The 13,577-nt window shown below is 48.3% G+C and overlaps 1 protein-coding gene across 9 annotated transcripts in view; it reads left to right on the forward strand.

Moving 5' to 3' along the window:
• LOC140199979 (arf-GAP with Rho-GAP domain, ANK repeat and PH domain-containing protein 1-like) overlaps window positions 1–13,577 on the forward strand; it is a 290,953-nt gene that overhangs the window by 255,162 nt on the left and 22,214 nt on the right. For all 9 annotated transcript variants that reach the window (XM_072262527.1, XM_072262524.1, XM_072262526.1 and 6 more), the window contains 5 exons: window positions 596–743; window positions 2,233–2,319; window positions 3,860–3,928; window positions 6,889–7,006; window positions 13,212–13,325. In XM_072262527.1, coding sequence (XP_072118628.1) covers window positions 596–743; window positions 2,233–2,319; window positions 3,860–3,928; window positions 6,889–7,006; window positions 13,212–13,325 — 536 coding nt within the window. The remainder of the gene's footprint in view (window positions 1–595; window positions 744–2,232; window positions 2,320–3,859; window positions 3,929–6,888; window positions 7,007–13,211; window positions 13,326–13,577) is intronic.

Raw genomic sequence — 13,577 nt, forward strand, 5'->3', positions numbered from 1 at the left:
AAGAGTATAGGCCTGTTGGTCCACAATGTCTAGTCAACTTCTGGTAATTTCTTCCCCGTCTCCTCTCTTTCTCCATTCCTCATTCTGGTTAGCCTCTCACCACTTCTCTTTTCCTCACCTTCCCATCACCTCCCTTGGTTTTCCTCCCCCTTCCCTTTTTCCCATGGTCCACTCTCCTCTCCTATCAGATTTCTCCTCCTTCCACCCTTCACCTCTTCCACCTATCACCTCCCAGCTTCTTACTTCACACCTTTCCCCCTCACCTATCACCTGCCATCTTGTACTCCGTCCCATCTCCACCCCACCCCCTTCATTTCCAGATCTGATGGAGGGTCTCAGCCCAAAATACCGACTGTTTATTCCCCTCCATAGATGTGTTGAGTCCTATTCTTCTGGTCTCCATGATTATAAGGTCATTAGATTGCTGCTTGGGGTGGGGTGGTGAGGATGGTGACATTAAGAGAAAGAGTCACAACAGGTGGTCAGGTGTAAATTTCCAGCTTGAGGTGGACAGGTGCCTCCCAGGACGAGGTGAGATGGGTCCCTGGGGAAGGTTCTGTGCAGTGGCTGAGTGATGAACTGGTTTCTATTGCAGTGTACAGAAGGTCTCCGATAAGAACCAGATGACCACACACAATCTGGCCATTGTTTTCGGGCCCACACTCTTCCAGACGGATGGGCAGGACAACAAGGTGGGCCGAGTGGTCGAGGATCTCATCAATCATTTCATCATGCTCTTCAACGTGAGTGACTCACCTGTTGGGTTTCATCAACTCTTCCCTTGTCCACTCCAGGTTCCCGAGTGCCTTTTTAACCCAGTGTCCCAAACCGCTGTCCCATTTCCATCACCACCTCCCATCTCCATCACCTTCTCTCATCTCCAAACCCAAGATCTCCATCCCCACTCCCCATTACAATCTCCTGTCCCATCTTCATCACCCCCTCCAATTTCCAAACTGCCCAACTTCATCACCCCACTCCCATCTCCAAGTCACCCATCATCACCTCTCCCATCTCCAAGTCACCCATCATCACCTCTCCCATCTCCAAGTCACCCATCATCACCTCTCCCATCCCCAAATTACCCATCACCTCTCCCATCCCCAAATCGCCCATCATCACCTCTCCCATCCCCAAATCGCCCATCATCACCTCTCCCATCCCCAAATCGCCCATCATCACCTCTCCCATCCCCAAATCACCCATCGTCACCTCTCCCATCTCCAAATCACCCATCATCACCTCTCTCATCTCCAAATCCAAAATCTCCATCCCCACTCCCCATTATAACCTCCTGTCCCATCCCCATCAACCGCTCCCATCTCTAAACCACCCAACTTTATCACCCCCTCTAATTTCCAAACTGCCCATCTTCATCACCCCCTCCCACCTCCAGATCCCCCGTCGCCGCTCCTCCCACCTCCAAATCCCCCGTCGCCGCTCCTCCCACCTCCAAATCCCCTGTCATCACCCTTCCCATGTTCAAAACACTTCCATCTCTATCACTCCCTCCCATTTCTTAACTCCATCTCCATCTCCAAACCGCACATCTCCAACACCCCCTCTCAGGTGCCCCCTCCCATCCACACCATGTCTCCCACCACAATCACTCCCCACCCATCCAATCATTTCCTTTCCAGTCCTGATGAAGGGTCTCTGGTCAAAACGTTGACTGTTTATTCATTTCCACAGATGCTGCCTGATCTACTGATTTCCTCCCGAATTTTGTGTGTGCTTGTGAGTGTGGTGTGTCTTACAGAGAGTGCTAATCTTTTCAGCGCCTTCCCTGAGGACCCCATGGATGGGGATAATGACAGTCCACAGACATAAACCCATTCCCACCCACCAAACCCCTATTGATGGGGGCTAATGACAGTGTTCACGCTCTTCCCCCACCGCACCCAACTCATGGGAAATGGCAATGGACGGATGTTAACCCATTCTTCCCCTCCCCCCTCTCCCCCCCCCCCCCCCGGCTGTGTAGACCCCAGTTGAATGGTGGCTCACGGAAAGTTAACCCATTCCTTCCCCCGCCATGTGGACCCCCGTCGATTGGGGTAATGGCGTTGCACAGAGAGTTAACGCTTTCCTTCCCCCGTATTGTGGACCCTGTTGATTGGGATAATGGTGATGCGTGGAGAGTTAACAGTTTCCTCTCCCTGCCTTGTAGACCTCTGTTGGTTGGGGTAATGGGGGCTCACGGAGAGTTAACCCTTTCCTTACCCCCCGCAGGTGGACGAGCATCAGCTGAAGCGACAGCTGGACGAGATCGTTAGTATTATTCGTCTCCGGGACGCCCCGCTGATGCAGTCCGGCCAGGTGAGGTGTGTCCCCCTGCACTGACGGAGGGAGGGACAACTTTCCCCTCTCCCCTACTCCTGAGTCTGGGATCTCCCCTCTGAGTGGAGGAGGGGGGTTGTGGGACTGAGGGGAGTGTGGAGTTGCTGAGGCCAACCACCCGGGCCGTCCTTCACCAGCAGGCCTCACTACTGAGTATCCCATCCACGTCCCTCCCCCTCCCCCTCCCCCTCGTGAGGGCTCATCCCGAGGATAAGCACGTGGTGGTGACTCACCTCCCCACACTGGGGGAAATCTGGCTTCCGCTGGTTGTGGGCAGGAAGGAGGGGAGAGTTTGGTCTGTGATATCCGATGGGGAGGGGTGAATATGTTAGCAAATATCCAGCTGTAAGCCAGACAGGTCAGCACGTAGACAGACCAAGGTCAGGCTGGGGTCAGTGATCAGAGGTCAGGCCAGGGTCGAGACAGAGAGGGGTCAGTGATCGCAGGTTAGGCTGGGATCAGAATCAGGTTTAATATCACTCACATTTGTCATGAAATTTGTTTTGTGGCAACAATACATGGCAATACATAATAATAAAAACTATATCTATATATAAAGTAGTGTAAAAAAGCAAAAAAAAGGGAAGTAGCGTGCATGGGTTCACTACCTGTTCAGAAATCTGATGGTGGAGGGGAAGAAGCTGTTCCTGAATTGTTGAGTGTGTGTCTTCAGGCTCCTGTACCTCGCTGATGGTATCAATGAGAAGAGGGCATGTCCTGGGTGATGGGGGTCCTTAATGATGGATGCTGCCTTTTGAAGATGTCCTCGGTGCTGGGGAGGCTAGTGCCCATGGTGGAGCTGGCTGCGTTTGCAACTGTCTGCAGCTTTTTCTGATCCTGTGCGGTGGCCCCTCCATACCAGACAGTGATGCAGCCAGTTTGTCTGCTCTCCATAGTATATCCAGAGGCATTTGTGAGAGTCTGGGGGGGTCTAGAGAAATGGGGTTTGGTGATCAGAGGTCAAGACAGCATCTAGACTGACCAGGGTCAGACAGAAGTCAGTGACCAGGGCTGGTCTGAGTTCACACTGACCAAGGGTCGAGCTACAGTCTAGATGGGCTAGGGCCAGACAGAGATCGGGCTGGGGTCAATGATTGGGAGTTGGAGCAGGGTCCAGGGTACCAGACATACTTTATAAAAAAAAAAGGCATCCATTAGTCTTGCGAGACCGTGGATCTGCGCCTGGAAAGTCTTCACTCCCCAGGGCGCAGGCCTGGGCAAGTTTGTATGGAAGACCGGCAGTTGCCCATGCTGCAAGTCTCCCCTCTCCACGACACTAATGTTGTCCAAGGGTAGGGCATTAGGACCCATACAGCTTGGCACCAGTGTCGTCGCAGAGCAATGTGTGATTAAGTGCCTTGCTCAAGGACACAACACGTTCCCTCGGCTGGGGCTTGAACTCACAACCTTCAGGCCGCTAGTCAAAATGCCTTAACCACTTGGTCATGTGCCCACATGAGATACTGCCAACCTGATATTGTGCTCTCTCTCCCTCTTCCCCTCCCCCCCCACCCTGCAGAATGCCGGGGACTTTATCTGCACCGTCTACCTGGAGGAGAAGAAGGAGGATTGTGAGTTGAGTCTAAAGGTATGTCTGTAGTGACTGGTTATTGGTTTATAACTGTCACAGGTACTGGGATACAGCGGGAAGGTTTTACGTTCTCATCTGTTCAGATTTACTTGTCAGTAATGCACACAAAATGCTGGAGGAACTCAGCAGGTCAGGCAGCATCTGAGGAGTGGAATAAACTGTCGACATTTTCTGCTGGGATCCTTCATCAGGACGAGAAAGGAAGGGGGAAGATGCCAGAATTTATCAATGTTCTTGACCTGCTGAGTTCCTCGAGCATTTTGTGTGTATTGCTCTGGATTTCCAGAATCTCTTGTGTTTAAGATTAATCTGTTGTATGTACATCGAAACGTGCGGTGAATGCAGCACTTGCATCAACGACCAGCTCCGTCTGAGGAATGTGCTGGGCAGCTGGCAAGTGTCACCACGTTTACTGTCCCATCTCTCTCTTGAATATACTCAAATGTTCCCAACCCTCTGAACAAAGAGCATCACAGCACAGTGCAGGCTTTACGGCCCATTACGTTTAACCTGCTCCATGATCAATCTAACTCCTCCCTCTCATATACACCTCCATTTTCCTATCATCCATGTGTGTATCTAAGAGTTTTGTAAATGTCCCTGGCAGAGTGTTCCACACACCCACCACTCTCCGTGTTAAGAAAACAAACACACACACTCACTCACACTCGCTCTCACACAGTCTTACAATCACTCGCTCACACATTCTCTCTCTCACACATTCTCTCTCTCTCTCTCTCTCTCCCTCCCTCCCCTCTGCCATTCCCCCCCATAGTAAAATGTGGAGGAGGAGCCTTCCTGTGACCTGTATCCCTCACCGCTAACCTTTATTTGAACATAGTACATAGACAGGAGCTTGTGCTAATCCAATTAAGTTAATAATCAAATGGACAAGTAAATTAATCCCTTCAGCCAACACAAAGTTCAAAGTGAATTCATTATCAAAGTCACCATCTACAACCTTGAGATTCATTTTCTTGAGGGCATTCTCAATGTCTATAGAATAATAACCATAACAGAATAAATGTAAGACCACACCAACTTGGTCGTTTAACCAGAGTGCAAAAGACAATAAACTGAGCAAATACAAAAAAGAGAGAAATAATAATAAATAAGCAATAAATATTGAGAACGTAAGATGAAGAGTCCTTGAAAGTGAGTCCATTGGTTGTGGGAATATTTGAATGATGGGGTGAGTGAAGTTATCCCCTTGGTTTAAGAGCCTGACTGTTGAGGGGTAATAACTGTTCCTGAACCTGGTGGTGAGAGTCTTGAGGGCTCCCGTACCTCCTTCCTGATGGCAGCAGTGAGAAAAGAGCACGTTGTGGGTAGTGGGGGTCCTTGATGATGGATGCTGCTTTACTGTGACAGTATTTCATGTAGGTGTGCTCGATAGTGAGGAGGGCTTCACTTGTGATTGACTGGTCAATAGCCATTATAATAAGACCATAAAATATAGGAGCAGAATTGGGCCATTTGGCCCATGGAGTCTGCTCCGCCATTTCATCATGACTGATTCATTTCCCCTCTCAGCCCCAATCTCCTGCTTCTTCCAATATCCCTGCATGCTCTGAGCAATCAAGAAGTTGTCAGCTTCTGCCTTAAATATACCCAGTGACTTGGCCTCCATAGTCACCTGTGGCAACGAGTTCCACAGATTCACCACTCTGGTGAATATGGGCATGTCCTTGTCCTTCCCTTTCCCTCACATTCATGCACCTATCTACACATCTCTTAAATGTCCCTAATGTATCTGCCACCACCCTATGCAGTGCATTCCAGGCATCCACAGCCCTGTGTAATCAAAAAAAAATTGCCACTCACATATCTTTCTCCCCTTAAATGGCCAGAGGTGAGTGGGATCCCCCACCTCAGCCCCTCTGACCCTCAACACAGGTGCCCCTCATGGCTGTGTCCTAAGCCCCCTCCTTTACTCTCTGTATACCCATGACTGTGTCGCCACCCACAGCTCCAATCTTCTAATTAAATTTGCTGACGACACTGCACTGATTGGCCTAATCTCCAATAATAATGAGGCAGCCTGCAGAGAGGAAGTCATCACCCTGACACAGTGGTGTCAAGAAAACCTCAATGTCGCAAAAACAAAGGAGCTGGTTGTGGATTACAGGAGGAATGGAGACAGGCTATCCCTATTGACATCAATGGATCTGGGGTTGAGAGGGTGAACAGCCTTTAGCTCCTCGGCATAAACATCACCAAGGATCTCACGTGGTCTGTACCTACTGGCTGTATGGTGAAAAAAGCAGAACAGTGCCTCTTTCCCCTGAAACGGTTGAAGAAGTTTGGTATGGGCCCCCAAATCCTAAGAACTTTCTATAGGGGCACAATTGAGAGCATCCTGACTGGCTGCATCACTGCCTGGTATGGGAACTGTACTTCCCTCAATCGCAGGACTCTGCAGAGAGTGGTGTGGACAGCCCAGCACATCTGTAGATGTGAACTTCCCACTATTCAGGACATTTACAAAGACGGGTGTAAAAAGGGCTCGAGGGATCATTGGGGACCCGAGTCACCCCAACCAGTAACTGTTCCAGCTGCTACCATCCGGGAAACAGTACCGCAGCATAAAAGCCAGGACCAGCAGGCTCCGAGACAGCTTCTTCCACCAGGCCATCAGACTTATTACTTCATGCTGACACAATTGTATTTCTATGTTATATTGTCTGACCTGTTGTACATACTATTTATTATAAATTACTATAAATTAGACATTGCACATTTAGATGGAGGTGTAATGTAAAGATTTTTACTCCTCTTGTACATGAAGGATGTAATAAAGTCAATTCAATTCAATGCATGCCCTCTGGTATTAGATATTTCAATGCAATTATTCTGCCGGGGAAACTTCAGCTGCACATCTCTGCTCCTTATGAACTTTGTACGGTTCAATAAGGTAGGCTCTAATTTTTTCTCTCTCTCTCTCTCTCTCTGCTCAGGTCCCAGCCACTATGACGGCGCAGGAGTTGACCAATGAAGTTTTGTATCTTCGCAAGTTGACCACCAAGGAGAAAGACAACTGGTGTTGCTTTGAGGTGATCGACAGGGAGGAAATGGGTTAGTTTAGTTTTTTTTCCCCTCCCCCCTCCTGCTATGTAACATACACAGGAATAACTGACAGAAAATGCTGGAAACACTCAGCAGGTCAGGCAGCCTCTGTGGAGGGAGAAATTGGATTTATATTGTTCAGTGATAAGATTAAGATTAGCTTTGTGTCACACCTATATCAAAATATTGAAACATACAGTAATACGCATTGTACCAAGATACAATGAAAAGCTTGTCTTGCATGTTGGATCGGTACAAGGACAGTGGGGATATGGAGGGCTGTGGTCTCAGTGCAGGTCGATGGGAGAGGCAGTTTAAATGATTCATCACGGACTAGATGGCCCAAAGGGCCTGTTTCTGTGCTGTATTTTTCTGACTCTGTGCAGATCAAATCATTGCACAGGCAGAACATGGTAAAGTTCGTTTAACTCATTCAATCATACCCATGAGTATATCCAACTGAAAGAGTGTTACTTCGGGGCCAAAATGCAAAGCACAGTACCATCAGCACACAGCACATACAGTTATAATAGCAGAAAAACATGCAGTCACGAAAAATGATATAGCCCAAGTCCCTGAGTGTCATGACCTGCAAATTGATGGTGCATGGGATGTTTAGTCTTAGAGCCAGGTTTCTGCAAGAACAAGCATGCAACAGTTCCTCATCACATGTTAATGCAGTTGCTGATCCAGCTTGTCTTTCACGGAGTGAACACTAGAGGGCAGCAATGACATGAGTGACCAGCCCCTAACCCAGCACGGATGCCATCCCCTTCTCTCAGTTCTTCCGGCTCTGCTGCATCAGCTCTCAGGATGAGGCTTTTCATTCCAGAACTACTGAGATGTCCACCTTCAAAGAAAGGGGCTTCCCTTCCCCAGATAGCCCTCGGGACACCGAGGTGCAGATAAGCAGGCAGATTTTAGAACAGTGCAGGAAACACAGGGTTGTAATTATGGGTGATTTCAACTTCCCTCATATTGACTGACACCTCCTGACTGCAATGGGGGATAGATGGGGCTGAATTTGTCAGGTGTGTTCAAGAAGGATTCCTGACACAGTGTGTGGACTGGCCGACGAGAGGAGAGGCCATACTGGATCTAGTTCTGGGTAATGAACCTGGTCAGGAGGCAGACCTCTTGGTGGGGGAACATTTTGGTGAGAGTGACCACAACTCCCTTAGCTTCAGCATAGCTATGGAAAAGGATAAAAACAGACAAAATGGGAAAGCGCTTAACTGGGAAAGGGCTAACTATGAAGGGATGAGGCAGGATCTATCGAGAGTAAGTTGGAAACAGATGTTCAAGGGTGAAAGCACAGAAGTAATGTGGAGGAAGTTTAGGGGCCACTTGTGCTGGGTTCAGGATAGGTTTGTCCCACTGTGACAAGGAAAAAACGGTAGGAAAAAGGAACCGTGGCTGACAAAACACATGAAGCAACTTGTCAAGAGGAAGAAGGAAGCATATGTTAGACATAAGAAGCAGGAAGCAGGAGGGGCTCATGAGAAATATAGGGTAGTCAGGAAGGAGCTTAAGAAAGGACTTAGGAGAGCTCAAAAGGGGCGCGAGAAAGCCTTGGCGTGTAGGATTAAGGAGAACCCCAAGGCGTTCTGTGCGTATGTGAAGAACAGAAGGATGACAAGAATGAAGGTGGGGCCACTAAAGGATAAAGAAGGCAACGTGTGCCTGGAGGTGGAGGAGGTTGGGGAGGTCCCAAATGAATACTTTGCTTCAGTATTCACAAGTGAAAAGGGCCTTGATTGGGGTGAGGTTGAAATAGAACAGGCCTGTGTGCTGGACAATGTGGAGATTAAGGAAGAAGTGTTGGATCTTCTTAAAAACATGAAGATTAATAAGTCTCCAGGGCCGGACGTGATATACCCCAGGTTGCCGTGGGAAGTGAGAGAAGAGATCGCTGGAGCTGTAGCTATGATCTTTGAATCCTCTTTGGCTGCAGGGGAGGTGCCGGAGGATTGGAGAATTACAAATGTTCTTCCCATATTTAAAAAAGGTAAAAGGGAGAATCCTAGGAACTATAGACCGGTGAGTCTTACATCAGTGGTCTGCAAACTATTGGAAAGGATTCTTACGAATAGGATCTACGAGCACTTGGAGAAGTGCAGTCTACTCAAGGATAGTCAACATGGCTGTGTGAAGGGAAGGTCGTGCCTCACGAACCTAATTGAATTTTTTGAAGAGGTAGCAAAAGAAATTGATGAGGGTAGGGTGATAGATGTGGTCTTCATGGATTTTAGCATGGCATTTGACAAGGTCCCCCATGGGAGGCTCATCCAGAAAGTCGTGAGGCATGGGATCAGTGGAACCTCGGCTGTTTGGATCAAAAATTGACTTACAGGAAGAAAGCAGAGGGTAGTTGTGGAAGGATAGTATTCTGCCTGGAGGTCGGTGACTAGTGGAGTGCCGCAAGGATCTAGGACCCCTGCTGATGGCAGTGCTGAGTTGGGGGGAAACCAGACGTAGCTCAACACCACCACCAGGAGGGCCTGCAGTATACTGCACCTTGGCTCAGCTGGCTCTCTGGTTGGTCAGGAGATGGAATTGAATTGAATTGACTTTATTACATACATCCTTCATATACACGGGGAGTAAAAATCTTTGCGTTACGTCTGCGTCTAAGTGTGCAATGTGCAATTTATAGTCATTTGCAATAAATAGTATGTACAACAGGACAATCAGTATAACCTAGAAATTCAGTTGCCTCAGCATGAATTAATCAGTCTGATGGCCTGGTGGAAGAAGCTGTCCCGGAGCCTGTTGGTCCTGGCTTTTATGCTGCGGTACCGTTTTCCGGATGGTAGCAGCTGGAACAGTTTGTGTTTGGGGTGACTCGGGTCCCCAATGATCCTTCAGGCCCTTTTTACCTGTCTTCGTAAATGTCCTGAATAGTAGGAGGTTCACATCTACAGATGTGCTGGGCTGTCCACACCACTCTCTGCAGAGTCCTGTGATTCAGGGAAGTACAGTTCCCATACCAGGCAGTGATGCAGCCAGTCAGGATGCTCTCAATTGTGCCCCTGTCGAAAGTTCTTAGGATTTGGGGGCCCATACCAAACTTCCTCAGCCATCTGAGGTGAAAGAGGCGCTGTTGTGCTTTTTTCACGGCACAGCCAGTATGTACAGACCACGTGAGATCCTCAGTGATGTTTAAGCTGAGGAACTTAAAGCTGTTCACCCTCTCAACCCCAGATGCACTGACGTCAATAGGGACTAGCCTGTCTCCATTCTTTCTGTAGTCCACAACCAGCTCCTTTGTTTTTGCGATATTGAGGGAGAAGCTGTTTCCTTGACACCACTGTGTCAGGGAGATGACAACTTCTCTGTAGGCTGCCTCGATATTATTTGAGATAGGGCCAATCAGTGTAGTGTTGTCAGCAAATTTAATTAGCAAATTGGAACTGTGGGTATAGTTATGGGTATACAGAGAGTAAAGGAGGGGGTTTAGGACACAGCCCTGAGGGGCTCCTGTGTTGAGGATGGGGCAGAGGTGAGGGAGCCCACTCTTCCCACCTGCTGGTCATCTGACAGGAAGTCCAGGATCCAGCTGCACAAGGCAGAGGGAAGACACTGTAGACAGCTGAGAATCTGCTTTCTCTGTTCGTGTTCCCTCCCTGAGTCTGTCCCATGCTCCCCATTTATTCAATCTGAATCACCAAAGCATAGAAAAACTTATGGATTTAGTGCAAATAAATTGGTGACACACATTCGTGCCATGATTAGGAGTTGGCATGACATGGCCACAGCTTGGGGCACAGGAGTTCAGAGTTCAATTCTGGCACCATCTGAAAGGAGTTTGTATCCCCTCCCCATGAACACTGGGTTTCCGGATGCTCTGATTTCCTCCCACGGTTCAAAGACGTATCGGTAAGTAGGTTAATTGGTCATTGTGAATTGTCCCGTGATCAGTGTAGGGTTAGATAGGTGGGTTGCTGGGCAGTGCGTCTAGTTGGCTGGAAGAGCCTGTTCTGTGCTGCATCTATATATAAATAAATAGGAATTCAAAGCTCAAAGCAAATATATTATTAATGTGCATGCATATGTAATCAGTGGCCACTTTATTCAGTACAGGAGTGGAACCCGGTGCGGTCTTCTGCTGCTTAGCTCATCCACTTCGAGGTTCAATGTGCCGTGCATTCAAAGATGCTGTTCTGCACACCACTGTTGTGATGTGCGGTTATATGAGTTTCTGTCATCTTCCTATGAGCATTCTCTTTTGGACTTTCTCATTAACAAGATGTTTTCACCTACAGAACTACCACTTACTGGATGTCTTTTTTTTGTTTGTCGCACCATTCTCTGTAAGCTCTGGAGCAGGGTTTCCCAACCTTTTCTATGCCATGGACCAGTCTGTGGAATCCCTGCACTAGAGACCATCGTGCATGAAAATCCCAGGAGCTCACCAGTTTTTGAGATACTCAAACCACCCCGTCTGGCACCAATAGTCATTCCATGGTCAGAGTCACTTAGATCGTGTTTCGTCCCCATTCTGATGTTTGGTCTGAACAACACCTGAACCTCTTGACCATGTGTGCATGCTTTCATGCATTGACTGGCTGATTAGGTATTTGCATTAATGAGCCAGTGTACAGGTGAACCTGATAAGGTGGCCGTTGAGTACAGTGTGTCACCGTAGACTACTCTGAGATTCATTTTCTTGCATTCACAGCAAAAGAAGACAAAATGTGCAAATACAAAACAATGGATAGGAAAGGTTCAGAGAGAGACAAGCCAAAGGAAATGCAGAGAATTGTGAACACGACACAGCACATCACAGAAACCAGCTTCACCTCTAGAGACTTTGCCGACATTTCTCACTGCATCAGCCAGCAAAATCAAAGACCCCACGCACCCAGACATTCTCTCGTCTTCCCTCTCTCATCGGGCAGAAGATACAAAAACCTGAAAGCACGTCCCACCAGGCTCAGGAACAACCTCTACCCCACCGTTATCAGACTCTTGAGCAAACATATTGAACGATAAGATGGTTTCTTGACCTCACAATCTACCTCATTAGTAGGATGGGTAAGAAGGTGTATTATGTGTTGGCCTTCATTAGCCAGCAGATTGAATTCAAGAGCCATGAGGAAATGTTGCAGGTCTAGAAAACACCCCCACCCACCTTGGACACTCACTTTTTCCCTCTCTCATCAGGCAAGAAGATTACAAAGCCTGAAAGCATGCCACATCAGGTTCAAGCACAGCTTCTACCCCAGTGTTATCAAGCACTTGAACAGACATGCAAACACGAGGAATTCTGCAGATGCTGGAAATTCAAGTAACACACATCAAAGTTGCTGGTGAACGCAGCAGGCCAGGCAGCATCTCTAAGAAGAGGTACAGTCGACGTTTCGGGCTGAGACCCTTCGTCCTGACAAAGGGTCTCAGCCCGAAATGTCGACTGTACCGCTTTCTAGAGATGCTGCCTGGCCTGCTGCGTTCACCAGCAACTTTGATGTGTGTTACTTGAACAGACATGTTGTACATTAAAACGGACTCTCGGCCTCCCATTCTACCTCGTTATGATCTTGCACCTTATCATTTACCTGAACTTCACCCTTTTGGTAGGTTTTATACTTTATTCTGCATTGTTGTTGGAGTCACGGAGCACTACAACACAGAACTTCAACCCTCGATGAACTGTTACAGGAACCTCAGCTTGTAGGTGTGATCCAGAATCTGCAGGGAGAGGCAGAGTGAGTCGGTGGCTGTCTGCCTGCACTGCACTTCCTCTGAAACTGTTGCTTTATTCTGCATTCTGTTATTGTTTTACCTCAGTGCACTGTGTAATGATTTGATCTGTATGAACAGTTTGCAAGACAAGCTTTTCACTGTACCTCAGTACATGTGACAGTAATAAACCAATCCCAATACCAAACACAGGTAAGTTGAAAGTTCAGAGTAAATTTACTATTGAAGTATGTACATGTGGGATTGATACAGTCAGACAACCGTCTGTACATGTGGGATTGATACAGTCAGACAACTGTCTGTACATGTGGGATTGATACAGTTAGACAACCGTCTGTACATGTGGGATTGATACAGACACCTTGGCTGGAACAGAGTAATGGGGCTGAACAGCCTACTTCTCTGTTGTATGACTCTTGAGTACATTCGGTGTACTAATCGCTCACCCCACACCCTGTGTTAAGGGTGTGTGTCTATCCCATCTCAATCACAGTGTTGTTGTTTCTTTCAGAGCGGCCCCTCCATTACTCCGAGAAGGTGTTGCCCATTCTGCACTCTCTGGGGGCTGACTGCTACCTGGTGGTGAAGAAGAACACGGCGCTGGAGACCATGCTGATGTACCTGGGTAGGTGTGGTCCTGGGTTCCTGATCACGTCACTGGGTGGGAGATCTTTCCCCCTTCCCCTCACACACTCTATCCTTACCCCCCATCATCTCCTCCTCACACTCCCTCTTTGTCACCCACCTCCCTCTCTTCCTCCACATCTTCCTCTCTTCCTCTGCAGCTTCCACTCAGTCCACACCTCCCCCTCCCCGTGCACTGCTCCCTCCCCCTGTTGCCGTATGCACACTCCCCCCGCTCTCTCCCCACCCCTTG

Source organism: Mobula birostris, chromosome 7 (genome assembly GCF_030028105.1).
Source record: "Mobula birostris isolate sMobBir1 chromosome 7, sMobBir1.hap1, whole genome shotgun sequence".
Classification (NCBI taxonomy): Eukaryota; Metazoa; Chordata; class Chondrichthyes; order Myliobatiformes; family Myliobatidae; genus Mobula; species Mobula birostris.